This window comes from Vipera berus, assembly GCF_964194415.1.
Source record: "Vipera berus genome assembly, chromosome: 2".
In the NCBI taxonomy this organism is placed as follows: Eukaryota; Metazoa; Chordata; class Lepidosauria; order Squamata; family Viperidae; genus Vipera; species Vipera berus.
In genome coordinates, this window is record NC_138203.1 from 198,176,917 (window position 1) to 198,190,765 (window position 13,849).

The 13,849-nt window shown below is 39.6% G+C and overlaps 1 protein-coding gene across 1 annotated transcript in view; it reads right to left on the bottom strand.

The window, feature by feature from the left end:
* The window catches only part of HSPA4 (heat shock protein family A (Hsp70) member 4), a 34,092-nt gene extending 23,217 nt beyond the window's left edge, over positions 1–10,875 (bottom strand). The window contains exons 1-2 of the mRNA XM_081320711.1: positions 10,435–10,875; positions 5,668–5,725 (exon numbers count right to left, since the gene is read on the bottom strand). Coding sequence (XP_081176837.1) covers positions 5,668–5,725; positions 10,435–10,541 — 165 coding nt within the window. The 5' untranslated portion in view covers positions 10,542–10,875. The remainder of the gene's footprint in view (positions 1–5,667; positions 5,726–10,434) is intronic.
* Between the last annotated feature and the right edge of the window lie 2,974 nt (positions 10,876–13,849).

Genomic DNA, 13,849 nt, shown 5'->3' on the forward strand with positions numbered 1-13,849 from the left:
AGAAGTCTTGGTTTTAAAAGAAATTCCTCCAAAGATTTTAAGGAAAAGGAAAGACTTCACATTTCTTGTGCATGAGCTTAAACAACGAGATATAAGGTTCAGATGGGAGGTTCCAGAGGGGTTGATGGTGATGCATGAAGGCAAAAGGTACCGGCTGATTACTGTGAAGCAAGCGCGTGATTTCTATAATAACGTTTTAAAAGCAACCCCATTAACACTTCTGGAAGCAGCAAAGGGACCTGGAGAGGGAGAACATCAAGAGGCTGAAGCAGAGGAAAATGGTGCTGGAGGAGATCAAGCTATAACTTCTTTGGATGATCTTAGAGAGCAAAGGGTAACGCGTGCTGCTTTAAAACGAGCAAAGAAAATAAAAGAACAAGACCAGCAAAAGTCTTCGGAATCTTCACAACGTACTCATAGCCAAGCAGTGGGAGGAGCACGGCCTAAAGAAGATAGTCCTATCAAAGCAGTGCTTCAAGAGCTTTGGGAGGATATGCATGGCAACTAAATTTTTGACTTGGAACGTTAATGGACTAAATTCACCACAGAAGAGAAAGAAAGTTTTTCAATATTTAAAACAATTCAAGATAGATGTTATATGTTTGCAAGAAACGCATATTAGGGCTATGGACCAAAAGTTTTTATTGAACTCAAGACTGGGTACGCATTTTGTTGCCTCTGCAATGAATAAGAAAAATGGGGTGGTTGTTTATATTAAAAGTGCTATAACAGCGGACTTAATTGAAGCAGACAAGCATGGAAGATACGTACTGATAGACTTGTTGCTAGAAGGCAAAAAGACGCTTTTAGTTGGACTGTATGCCCCTAATCAACAACAACAGGCTGACTTTTTTAGTTTACTTCAAACAAAGCTTACCCAGTTGGATTATAAATCTTTTATTTTTATGGGGGACTGGAATGGTGTTTTGGATGTACAGATGGATAAGGCTGGAGCTTTTAAGCGCATTCCAAGTCATGCTAGACTGCCTAAATCTTTTTTTGAAATGAAGGATGACTTGGAATTGCGAGATATTTGGCGTGAGAGACACTTGCAGGAAAAGGATTATACTTTTTATTCTGATAGACATCAATCTTTTTCGAGGATTGATTTCATCTTGGTGACTAATGACTTTTTTTTGAGGACTAAAAAGGTGAAGATTTGTGCAAGAACTATCTCTGATCATAGTCCAGTCTGGTTAGAGATTGATAAGGAGAAAAGAGATAGGCGCTCGTGGCGCGTAAATGAGAATTTGTTTAGAAATCAGAGAAATGTGGAAGAATGCAAACAGCGGATGAAGGATTTTTTTGAAACTAATATGAACAAAGGTACCTCTATGGATATGGTCTGGGATGCTAGCAAGGCCTACATGAGAGGGGTGTTGATATATATGAATAATAAACATAGACGTGCTGTGGAAGCTAGGAGGAGAGAATTGGAGAATGAAATAAAGGAAAAAGAAAAGGCTTTGATTTTGAACTCAGAGGATGTGAAGATTAAGGAGGCTATTAAATTGTTAAGAGGACAATTTGATAAATTAATGGCTGACCAAGTGGCAACCAATTTGCGGTTTGCCAGGCATAATACTTTTTGTAACGCTAATAAACCAGGTAGATGGTTAGCTTACAGATTGAGGAAAAAACAAAGAGCTTCTAATATAGACAAGATTGAGCATAAAGGAAGGGTTGTGTTTCAACAGGACCTTATTAAGGACGCTTTTGTGGATTTTTATTCTAAATTATATGCTAAGGAGAAAATTAATGAAAAAGACATTGATATATATTTGGAGAATGCTAGCATCCCGGTTCTTACGCAAGTACAAAAAGAAGGGATTAATCAATTGATTACAGAAGAAGAAATTTTTACAGCAATTAAGGAATTGAAGGTGGATAAAGCACCAGGTACGGATGGTTTGACTGCGGTCTATTACAAAAATTTACAAATAGAGATGATAAAACCGTTGAAGGAACTGTTCCAGACAATCCAGAGGGGGGGAAAGGTGCCACCGTCTTGGAGAACAGCTTTTATTTCTTTGATTCCGAAGGAAGACCAAGATGCTACTCAAGTTAAAAATTACAGACCGATATCGCTTTTAAATACAGATTATAAGATATTTGCTAAGGTTTTGGCTAATAGACTGATGAGGGTTCTGCAACAGGTGATTCATGGGGACCAAACGGGGTTTATTAGTGGTAGGCAAATGAAAGATAATGTGAGGCATATAGTTGATGTGTTAAGAGTTTTTGGAAAGGAACAACCAGATATCTGCGGCGCTAATTTTCTTAGATGCTGAAAAAGCTTTTGATCAATTGAATTGGCAATTTTTGTTGAAAGTTTTAGACAAAATGGATTTTGGGGAAAAATTTTTGCAACCGATTAGGGCATTATATCAAAAACAAACTGCCCGAATTATAGTTAATAATAGCTTGACAGAAGTATGTAATATTGAGAAGGGCACAAGGCAAGGGTGTCCGCTATCGCCCATGTTATTTGTGTTAACATTAGAGATATTATTGGTTAAAATACGGAATTCGGAAAAAATTAAGGGGATACAAATTAGAGATCAGGATTATAGATTAAGAGCATTTGCAGATGATCTGGTTGTTACAGTGACCCAGCCAGAGAACTCTGTTGTGGACCTGATGGAGATAATAACACAATATGGGAAGGTTTCTGGATTTAAAGTTAATACACAGAAAACCAAAATTTTGGCCAGAAATATGACAGTTTCGCAAAAGGCTCTTTTAGAAGGACTAACTGGATTTGAGATTGTTAAAAGGGTTAAATATTTGGGGGTGTTTTTGTCGCCCTCTAATACAAAGTTATATAAAAATAATTATGAAAAACTATGGGGGAAAATTCAAAAAGAATTGGAGAATTGGGAAAAATTGCAATTGTCTTTGTTGTGACGAATTGCAGCAGTGAAAATGAATGTCCTGCCCAAATTTTTATTTCTATTTCAAATGATACCGATTCTTAAGAAAGATTCTAATCTGGAGGAATGGCAGCGAGGTATCAATAAATTTGTGTGGGCAGGGAAAAAGCCACGAGTTAAACTTAAGATTATGCAGGATACTCGTGAGAGAGGTGGGCTTAAAATGCCCAATCTTAAATTATATTATGAAGCTGCTGCATTAGTAGGAATAAGTGATTGGATTAATTTGACACAAGAGAGATTATTAAATCTTGAGGGCCATGATTTGTTGTTTGGCTGGCATGCATATTTGTTGTATGACAAGAAGGTAGACAATGTGTTTAGAGTGCATATTTTAAGACAGGCATTGCTGAGAGTTTGGAAGAAGTACAGACATAAGTTAGATTGTAAGATACCATTGTGGGCAATTCCAAAACACGCAATAGAAAATATACATGCTGGTTTCAAACATGATGTGACTACGTACAAGGAGATCCTAAGTTTGGAAAGAAATGTCTGGTGTTTGAAATCATATAGCCTCTTGCGAGAAGAGAAGGTTGTTCAAAACTGGTTTCAATATACTCAGTTACGGGCCAGGTGGAAAGAAGATCAGAAAAATGGTTTTACAATGACTGATGAAAATCTGATAAAGCAAATTAGAAATCAGGGACCAGCACATATTAAACGGATATATCTTGCGTTGATAGAGATTGATTCAGAAACAGAACTTGTTAAGGATTGTATGATAAAATGGGCCCAAAATATCCAGGAAGTTATTACTATGGACACGTGGGAAAAGATTTGGGTGAGGAACGTAAAATTTACACAAGCTCAAAATCTAAGAGAGAATTTTTACAAAATGTTTTATAGATGGCATTTAGATCCTAAAAAGCTCGCAAGTATGTATCCGAATTATCAGCCAAAATGTTGGAGGTGCGGTGATGAAGATGCAACATATTTTCATATATGGTGGACATGTAAAAAGGTTAAGGCCTTTTGGATAAAAGTTTGGTGGAACATGCAGAAGATTTTTAAACAGAGGATAAAGTTTTGTCCGCAACTTTTTTTGTTGGGAATAATTACAGATGCTACAGTTGTGGACGCTAAGTTGATGTTGAATTTAATTACGGCAGCAAGACTCTTGATAGGTCAGTATTGGAAGAAAGAGGAATTGCCGTCTATAGAAAAGTGGACTTTAAAGGTTTCCGACCTGGCAGAGATGGCGAAGATTTCGGTCTATTTGAAAGATCACTCGCAAGAACGCTATTTGATGGAATGGAGAAAATGGATCGAATTTATCCAGAATAAGTATAGGGTTAAAAAGTTTTATGTAGCATTTGAATAAGTCTTCTTTCTTTTTTCTTTTTTTTCTTTTAGTTTTTTTTATATATATATTTAATATTATTAAGGCTTGTTCTATCCTATATAAGTTAGAGAGTGATGGATTTTAGAGTTTATAGTTGTTAGTATATGATTGTTTATGATTGCTTTTTTTATATATACCTTGTATTTAGCTCTGGGAAGTCGGGGGGGGGGGGAGGGGGGGAGGGGGGAGAGGTAGGGGGGGAGGGTGAAGGGAGGGGGAGGGGGGTTTTTTTAAAGGAAAATTGTATGTTAAAACTTTTCAATTAAAAAAAAAAGATTAAACAATTTTTTGTTATGTTCTATTTGTTAACAACCACCTGATCTGAGTGTTGCAAGTCAACCTTCTCATAAATTGCATATTATAATGCAGGCCATGTCATTATTTCCATTTTAAAACATAACGATCCTAACAAAGAAAATGAAACATAGCTGCAATAAAAATTTGCACTTTCTGTTTTAACATATAAACTGAGTTAACGTTTGATTGCTTCAGGCACCTACAAGGCATCCAATACATCTGAATATAGTTTCTATATGAAAAGACAAAGATTTCCTCAAGTTGAGCTCAGCTCCTGGTACCCGGTATCCTTACCATTTTTGGCGCAGTTTTATAGAAATTATTTTCTACTACCTTTGTGGAGGATAGTTTATCTATTTTCCACTCAAGTCTATATCCTTGAAATTTCATGAAGTCCCCTTAAATACTCACTGCAGCTGACCCTATTTAACAAATCAACCATAATTGGCTAAAGCACAATAGTCTTCTAATAGTGTTCAAATTTAAAAGCAAAAGATAGTTATCATTCATAATCATAACTAAATCATGCCACTTATGAACTTATGCAAGAACCATAAAATAAGGGCATATCATAATAAGAGGGGTATTGCAACACCCTTGTAATTTTATGTTGAAACAATTCAGCTCTTAGACTATCTCTTCATCTCCTATAGAATGGGCCAATAGAAATTTTAAGGTGTTGTTTGTATTTTTCTAGAAATCTTTTATCCAGAATCAGGAATGGAATTTTTGAGTATATACTTTTGCCCTATTTTAGCGATTAAATCTCTCCTTAAATTCAATTGCTGAGAACAGTGAAACAACCAGAATAGGAAAGAAATACACAAGAGAGACGTATTGGCATTAGTTTACTCCACTATAAAAATTTCCCATTTGGATTCCACTTCAACTTATTCACCGAGTTAGGATACTTTTTATAGGATAAGCAAACATAGTATAGAAAACATAAATGTTTCAACAAGTCAAATTCATTAAGCCTGAAAACAAAATATTTAACACATCTGGTTTAACACAAAAAATTTGTTGATTCAGTGTTTTCATGTTTTTCTAGCGATTGTAGAATTACAAAAAATATATATATAAAAGCCTTACCTGGCTCTTGGCTGCAGCTCCAATTGAACGGTTCTTGGGTCCAAATGATATACATGACCTAATATAACATTTAAACAATAGTTTTAAAAATTAGATCAGAATACTTCAGTTTCAATATAGTTTCAATGTGTAAGCTTAAATAATATGAAACTGAATTAATGATGTGCACTCAATGAATCTATTATTAAGATCTATTTTTTAATGAGAACAAATTTCCTAAGAGGTTTGTGTCATCTTGTTGTGGGGAAAATAGGATGAGAAAAGGAATATTATGTATGTTCCCTGCCTTGAGTTACTTATAAAGTATGAAAAGTGGGATATAAAGCTAATAAATAAATAAACCTTGGTAAATTAAAATTGCTTCTATTGAAACAACCATTTATCCATTCAACACAATCCACCTACTATAATTTTCTCCAAGAAGTTAGCTTTTCTTGTGGATGAGCTTTTTTATAGATAAATTAGACAAATGATTTTAGGATTATTATTCATAATGTTACAGACTTGGATTTAAGGGGTTTTTTTTGTTCTTGCAACAGAACTAATTCCTAGTAAATCTTTCCCAAGTGTCTCCTATTTTTAAGAAACAGATTTTTCAGGGAACCGGAAGAGACAACATACATACTATTTTGTCTTTTCCAAGTCATCTTCAGAGTCACCTTGAACAAAGAGATAGCAGATAAAATTTGCTAGTAATAATAATCTTTGGGACAGACTTGATAGACAAAAATGCCAAATCCAGTCTAAACATTTGGTTGACTGTACGACACTATAATATCAATAGTTAGGAAAGCTCTGTGTCTGATTAAGAGAAGTTAGTATACTTGCTATTTCATTCCACAGAAGACATGTGTTATGGAATTCACTCAAAAAATGAAAACCACAAACATATCCCATGAAAAATGTATACAAATGGAACTTTACTGAAAAGAGGTGCCTGTTTTATTGCTGTCCTCACTACTTACAAATTATACAGGCAGAAACACACACATATTATGGTCAACGTATGCCCATAATTGAGCCCAAAGTTTCTGTTGCTAAGTGAAACATTTATTAAGTGAATTTTGCCCCATTTTACAACCTTTCTTGCCATAGTTCTTAAGTGAATCACTACAGTTGTTAAGTTAGTAACACAGTTAAGTGAATCTGAATTCCCCATTGACTTTACTTGTCAGGTTGCAGAAGCTGATCACATGACCCTCAAGTCACTCCAACTGTCAAAAACATGAGTCAGTTGCCAAGCACCTGAATTTTGATCACATGACCACGGGGATGCTGCAATGGTTGTGTGAAAAACGGTCATAAGTCACTTTTTTCACTGCCATTGTAACTTTGAACGGTCACTAAATGAACTGTTGTAAGTCGAGGACTACCTGTACAGAATAAAGCAGTATGCAGTACTGCCCAAACTCACATTGCCTGTCACTGAAAAATAATTTATCCTGCCTTTATAAGTAATTCAACATGATGGAACATACGTGCTCCTTCCTCTTCCTATTTTCCCCAGAACAACAACCTTGTGAGGTGGGTTGGGCTGAAAGAGACTGACTGGCCCAAAGGCACCCAGCTAGCTTTCCAGTGGGACTAGAATTCAGTCTCCTGGTTTCTAGGCCAGCACTTTAACCACTACACCAAATGGCTCTTACATATATTTCTCAGCAATATATTCTACAGCAGAGGTCTTCAAACTTGGCCCTTTTATGACTTGTGGACTTCAACCCCCAGAATTCCTCAGTCAGGCATGCTGGCTGAGGAATTCTGGGAGTTGAAGTCCACAAGTCTTAAAAAGGCCAAGTTTGAAGACCCATGTTCTACAGTATCAAATTTTAAATCCTCTTCTTTCCAAATTTGCTAATACCAGCCAAGAATCTAAACTATTACTACTGTAATGTGTCTTTTAACAAAACTCATGGCGTAAGATCACTGAAACAAATGAACCGATATATTCAAAATATCAAGAAACATAAAACTAAACTTCCTCATTTTCAGGACATTTTTTCTTAGGAAAATTTTGCAATTAATTGGTCTTGGAAATGAACAAGTTCAATTTATATATATAAAAAAAACACTGAACATGATACAGCAAGAAAGAGAAAGATGCACAGATGAAAATGAGGACATAAGTAAGGATGAAGGACCTGCATAGGCATGTAATAGATTAAACTGAGAAAAAATCAGAAATGTAAATACTGCGCAGCTATAACAATTTACAAAATGGAAAATTTATATGAAAACTACGTAGAGAATACAGAATTTAAAAGAAATCCAAAATGCAATATTATCTTTTCTAAAATCCAGATTTTACAATGATCCTATTTTCAAGGTTTTTTAATATAAAATATAGAATTTCCCACACCAAAATACTAGGTCACAGAGATCTCTTAATGTGTTTAAAAGGGGTTTCTAGCATCTTCAAGGAAAGTGGAAGCAGCATCAGACGACAAGCCAACTAAATGGATAGCTACAGTACACTATGGCTGCTTCCATTAACCTGTCTGAATTAATTTTCTTGGTGTAATCAAAGCTTTTACAGCAGAATTCTGGCTTTCTGTATGCTGCTGCACTACAACCTGTATCACTCCAACTAGGCATGCTGGTTGGATTGATTAAGAATTAAGGGCATCGAATGTTCCCCACTACTACACTGAGCTAACACAGTAGCAAACCTGATCTCAGAAACACTGCTAACAAGTTTCTCACTGAATAGTTACCATCTGATATATCGCACAAACCACACTAAACTAAAATTATCACCCTGAAGACAAATAACCTCTTCCCAGGAAAGCAGGGAGTTAGTTGCAAGAGATAATTTAGGTACGATAATGGAATCCAATCTCCTGTTCCTCATAAAAACAAACAAATCCAGTAAAGAAAAAGCCCACCACCTCGTTATTGATTCTACTGTCAACCACTCCATTGTAAACTTAAAAATAACAATTACCATCTTCTTTCTTGTAACAGTAATACAATTATGCTTTGTCTGTCATAGCCTTTTTTTTTGTATGACACCCCTTCAAATATAAGAGAACCGTTTTCATATTCCCTCTCAACCTTCTCTTCAAACATAAAGAAACCAGTTCCCAGTCTTGCACTTCTTTGGATCTCTTCCAATTTACGTTCTTCTTAAAGTAGTGCGTTTGTTTAAACAAAATAAAATAGAATGGAATTTTTCATTTCATTCAAGATTGTAAAAAAAGTGGAAGGAAAAGAGCAGCCTTGGAAAGAAAATACCAAAATGCAACATCTATTATCAGACCCAAGAAGCACACAAAAATTGTGAGTTAAAATTGTATAAAAATATCAAAATTATAATGAAGGATTGAGGGGAAAGCAACATTTTGTTGATGCCAGTATTAAACAATGAATACGTTTGACAACGTTACCGCTAATCATCCACTACAGATCCAAAGTCCAATCCTCTCTGCTCACCATATTTTTCTGTTGCGCTGCATATATTTTACAAGTTGACTTTGTCTACAGGGCATATCTTTAAAACAGTTCTTCTACCTAGGATCTTTCTAGACCAATTTTGAGGTTACACTAGAGCAGGGATAGGCAACCTCGGCTCTTTTATGACTCGTGGACTTCAACTCCCAGAATTCCTGAGCCAGCATAGCTGGCTCAGGAATTCTGGGAGTTGAAGTCCACGAGTCATAAAAGAGCCGAGGTTGCCTACCCCTGCACTAGAGGAAGCAAACCGATGAATCTCCTAAACGAAATTTCCCTCCCTCAAACTGAACGAACCTTTTTACACCTGCCGAAGGACGCCCACGTTCACTTATGTGAAACGATAACCGCCTTTCTCCTTGCGCGCCCAACCGACGCGAAGGCGAAATAGAAAAATAAAATCAAAACTTAAAAAAAAAACAACACCGAGTCATCACGGTAGATACAAATTTTAAAAGTTCCTGGGGGTGGGATCGATTAAGCTTTATTTTCGACCAGGCCGCCGTCGGTTTAAGATCTTTTCCGAATCGCAGCGCTCCTCCTCCACACCTCGAGGCATGCCGCAGTTTTTAGGACGGCCGTTTCGGAAGCACGCGCGCATTTGACTGATTGATAGATTGACAGATTTAAGATTTAAGATTTATATACCGCCCTTTTCCCGAGGGACTCAGGGCGGTTCGCAGGGCAAATTAATTTAATTAAACGCGGTTCCTTTCACCTCCCCTTTAAAGCTCCGCTGGACGGTGCTGAACCCATTCATTCCCTCCTTACCTTTCTCCCTACCTACCTACACGTGGGCCGGAGGGGAGAGGAGGAGGAGGAGGAGAAAAGTATTCCTCCTAGGCGCAGCACCTTGCATTACTCACGAATTAATAAGGCCGCACTCTTTTACACCCCCCCCCCGCTTCCCTCTGCTTTGAAAACCAAAAGGTGTGGCCGCTCCGTGGGGTAAATCACCTCTTCCCTCTTCCACGAAGAGCTTAAGGCAGGGGTAGGCAACCTTGGCTCTTTTATGACTCGTGGACTTCAACTCCCAGAATTCCTGAGCCAGCATAGCTGGCTCAGGAATTCTGGGAGTTGAAGTCCACGAGTCATAAAAGAGCCAAGGTTGCCTACCCCCTAGCTTAAGGGAAGATGCGAGCGTACTCTCTAGGCCACCCGCGCTCGGGGTGACAGGTTTGCGGGGCTACCGGCCCCTCTGCAGCGTTTCCCCGCCGCCACCGAGACCCCACCCCACCCCACAATGCCCCGGAGCTTCCGCCTTAGGTTTTTGTTGTTTTTGTTTTTTCGCGGCCCCCCCCTCCCGATTAATTTACTCACGGGGTGCAGCGGTCGCTGTACTCGTTGGCGATGGTTTCGATGCCCCCCGCGCGGGCCACCGCCACATAGCAGCTCTGGAAGCCCAGATCGATTCCCAGCACGGACATGGTGCCTTCGGGGGACGAGGGAGAGAAACGCCGGCGAGAGAGAGAGAGAGAGAAAGAGAGGCCCGAGAGGCCTACTTAAACAAGGAAGATCGGACGGGGCCGGCTGCCGGGCAGGCGAAGAAAACGAGAGCCGAGCCGAGCCGAGATCTTGGCCGGCGCCGCCGCCTTGATGAGGGAAAAAACCCGTCCGCCGCAGGAGCCTCCGCAGTTCACTCGGAGCGACCGCTCCGACTGTTTAAATGGGCTGCCGCAGCACGCGACACCGGCTGCCTCCTCGCGAGGGGGGGGGAAGGGACGGGCGAAGCGGCGGCGCAGAGAGAGAGAGAGAGAGATCTCGAAGAATCCTGACCCGTCTAAAGGAAGGGGGAAGGCGGGAGAGACTCTCGCGAGATTCCGACCGCGAGGCGGTCCGCCCTCCCCCCTCCCCTTTCGCTCTGGGGAGCGCGCGCGCGGGGCTGTTAACCTCGCGACGGTCTCCCCCTCCTGGAGCCGATAGGGCAGGGGTAGGCAACCTCGGCTCTTTTATGACTCGTGGACTTCAACTCCCAGAATTCCTGAGTCAGCATAGCTGACTCAGGAATTCTGGGAGTTGAAGTCCATGAGTCATAAAAGAGCCGAGGTTGCCTACCCCTGCGATAGGGGGAAACGGGGGATGAGAAACAACGGGAAGGAAGACGGCGTATCGGGGGGCGGGGGGGAGATACTGACTTGCACCAAGAACTGCTCCAAAGCGCATGCTCGGATCGTTGCGATTTCGGAACTGGGAGCCTTTCGCCGCTTTTTTCCGATGGCGCACCAGGAACGTGTCCGGGCAACTTTGCTGCCGTGCCCTCATGACGGTGTTTTGATTTCATCTCCAAAACATGTACTGAATGAAGCGAGCAACAACCCGCAGCAGTTTTGCTTTTGTGCAATTTGACACACTCCGTCAACCTCAGTCTATTGGTGTTAAGAGTCAAGTAAACCACCACCACCCCCGCTGCCTCCCATCCCTGCCCTGTTCATTACTTTAGGCTGGTGCAGGCGTATCCCCACTTTTTATGTTTGTGAATCTTGTTTTCCAGGGCCCTTTTGCTTTAGACAACAGGAAACGTCTCCTTCAAACCTGGCTGCAACTTCCAAGTTCGGAGACCTGAATCAACCTGAACCAGCATAGTGGCAAAGGACTCCATACTGATATAGGAGAGAAGCATTTCTTTCTCTGCTGCTGCTTCATTATGAAAATTACCGAACTACTGTCAGTTGTTGTTTGGACTTTTTGAATGTGGATGTAGCAATCATCTAAATAAAGTTAAACCAGTGTCAAAAAGTCCCTGCACCAGAGGAGGAGATTAAAACTATTTACAAGTTAATTTAGGAACTAAACTTTTAGAATCTAAAACAGCTAATTCAAAAAAGCCAACAGGAAAGAACCTCACATTTTTCATCTGCTTCTGTCTTGGAAGGTAAAATTAGATAACAAAATAATCTATTTCCTATGTTAACATCTCTGCAAGAAAATCAATAAAGGTAATAGGAAAGAAATGAGAAACATTTTTCTCAATGTAATATGTCTAATTTAGCTGATGCTAGAAAAAAATAGTATTTTTTATAAATACTCTTGAAAACTATTTTGAATCTATAACCATCTATTACAACTAAACCACTTTAAATTCAACAATTCTTAAGAATGAAATATTCTTAATTTGGACTTTACTTTTACTGTTTGGACTGTTGTGTGTTTTGAAAAATAGATCATTTAGAATCTAGTTATGTTGCACTTCAGTCTTTAAATAACCTAGTATATATATAACAATATATGATGTTTTCCATGGTGAGCTTAACATCAATAACAACATTTATTAAAAAGGCTAAAATAATTTCTGGTGGTATTTGTTGTTGTTGTTAGCTGCGAAGTCGTGTCTGACTCATCGCGACCCTATGGACAACGTTCCTCCAGGCCTTCCTGTCCTCTACCATCTTCTGGAGTCCATTTAAGTTCATGCCTACTACTTCAGTGACTCCATCCAGCCACCTCATTCTCTGTCGTCTCCTTCTTCTATTGCCCTCAATCTTTCCCAGCATTAGGCTCTTCTCCAGTGAGTCCTTCCTTCTCATTAGGTGGCCAAAGTATTTTTGAGTTTTAGCTTCAGGATCTGGCCTTCTAAAGAGCAGTCAGGGTTGATCTCCTCTAGGACTGACCGGTGTGATCGCCTTGCAGTCCAAGGGACTCACAGGAGTCTTCTCCAGCACCAAAGTTCAAAGGCCTCAATTCTTTGGCACTCAGCCTTTTTTATGGTCCAGCTTTCACAGCCATACATTGCAACTGGGAAGACCATAGCCTTGACTATATGCACTTTTGTTGACAGGGTAATGATTCTGCTTTTTAGTGTGCTGTCTAGATTTGCCATGGCTTCCCTCCTGAGGAGCAAGCGTCTTTTAATTTCTTGGCTACAGTCCCCATCTGCAGTGATCTTGGAGCTCAGGAAAATAAAATCTGTCACTATCTCCATTTCTTCCCCATCTATTTGCCAGGAATTGAAAGGGCCGGATGCCATGATCTTGGTTTTCTTAATGCTAAGTTTCAACCCAACTTTTGCACTTTCCTTCTTCACCCGCAACAAGAGGCTCTTTAGTTCTTCACTTTCTGCCATTAGTGTGGTATCATCTGCATATCTTAGGTTGTTGATATTTCTTCCGGCAATCTTAATTCCAACTTTTGCTTCCTCTAACATTGCCTTTCTCATGATGTGCTCTGCATATAAGTTAAATAGGCAGGGCGACAGTATACAACCTTGCCGGACTCCTTTCCCAATTTTGAACCAATCAATGGTTCCATGTCCAGTTCTCACTGTTGCTTCTTGGCCCGCATATAGGCTTCTCAAGAGACAAATAAGATGGTCTGGTACGCCCATCTCTTTAAGAACTTGCCACAGTTTGTTATGATCCACACAATCAAAGGCTTTAGCATAGTCAATGAAGCAGAAGTAGATGTTTTTCTGGAACTCTCTAGCTTTCTCCATGATCCAGCGTATGTTAGCAATTTGATCTCTAGTTCCTCTGCCTCTTCGAAATCCTGCCTGTACTTCTGGTAGTTCTCGATCCACATACTGCTGGAGTCTAGCTTGTAGAATTTTAAGCATCTTTTCCAATCCTGTGGCCACTGTTGAGTTTTCCAAATTTGCTGGCAAATTGAGTGTAGCACTTTTACTGCATCGTCTCTTAAGATTTTGAATAGCTCAGTTGGAATACTGTCACCTCCACTAGCTTTGTTGTTGCTCAGCTTTTCTAAGGCCCACTTCACATTCTAGGATGTCTGGATCGAGGTC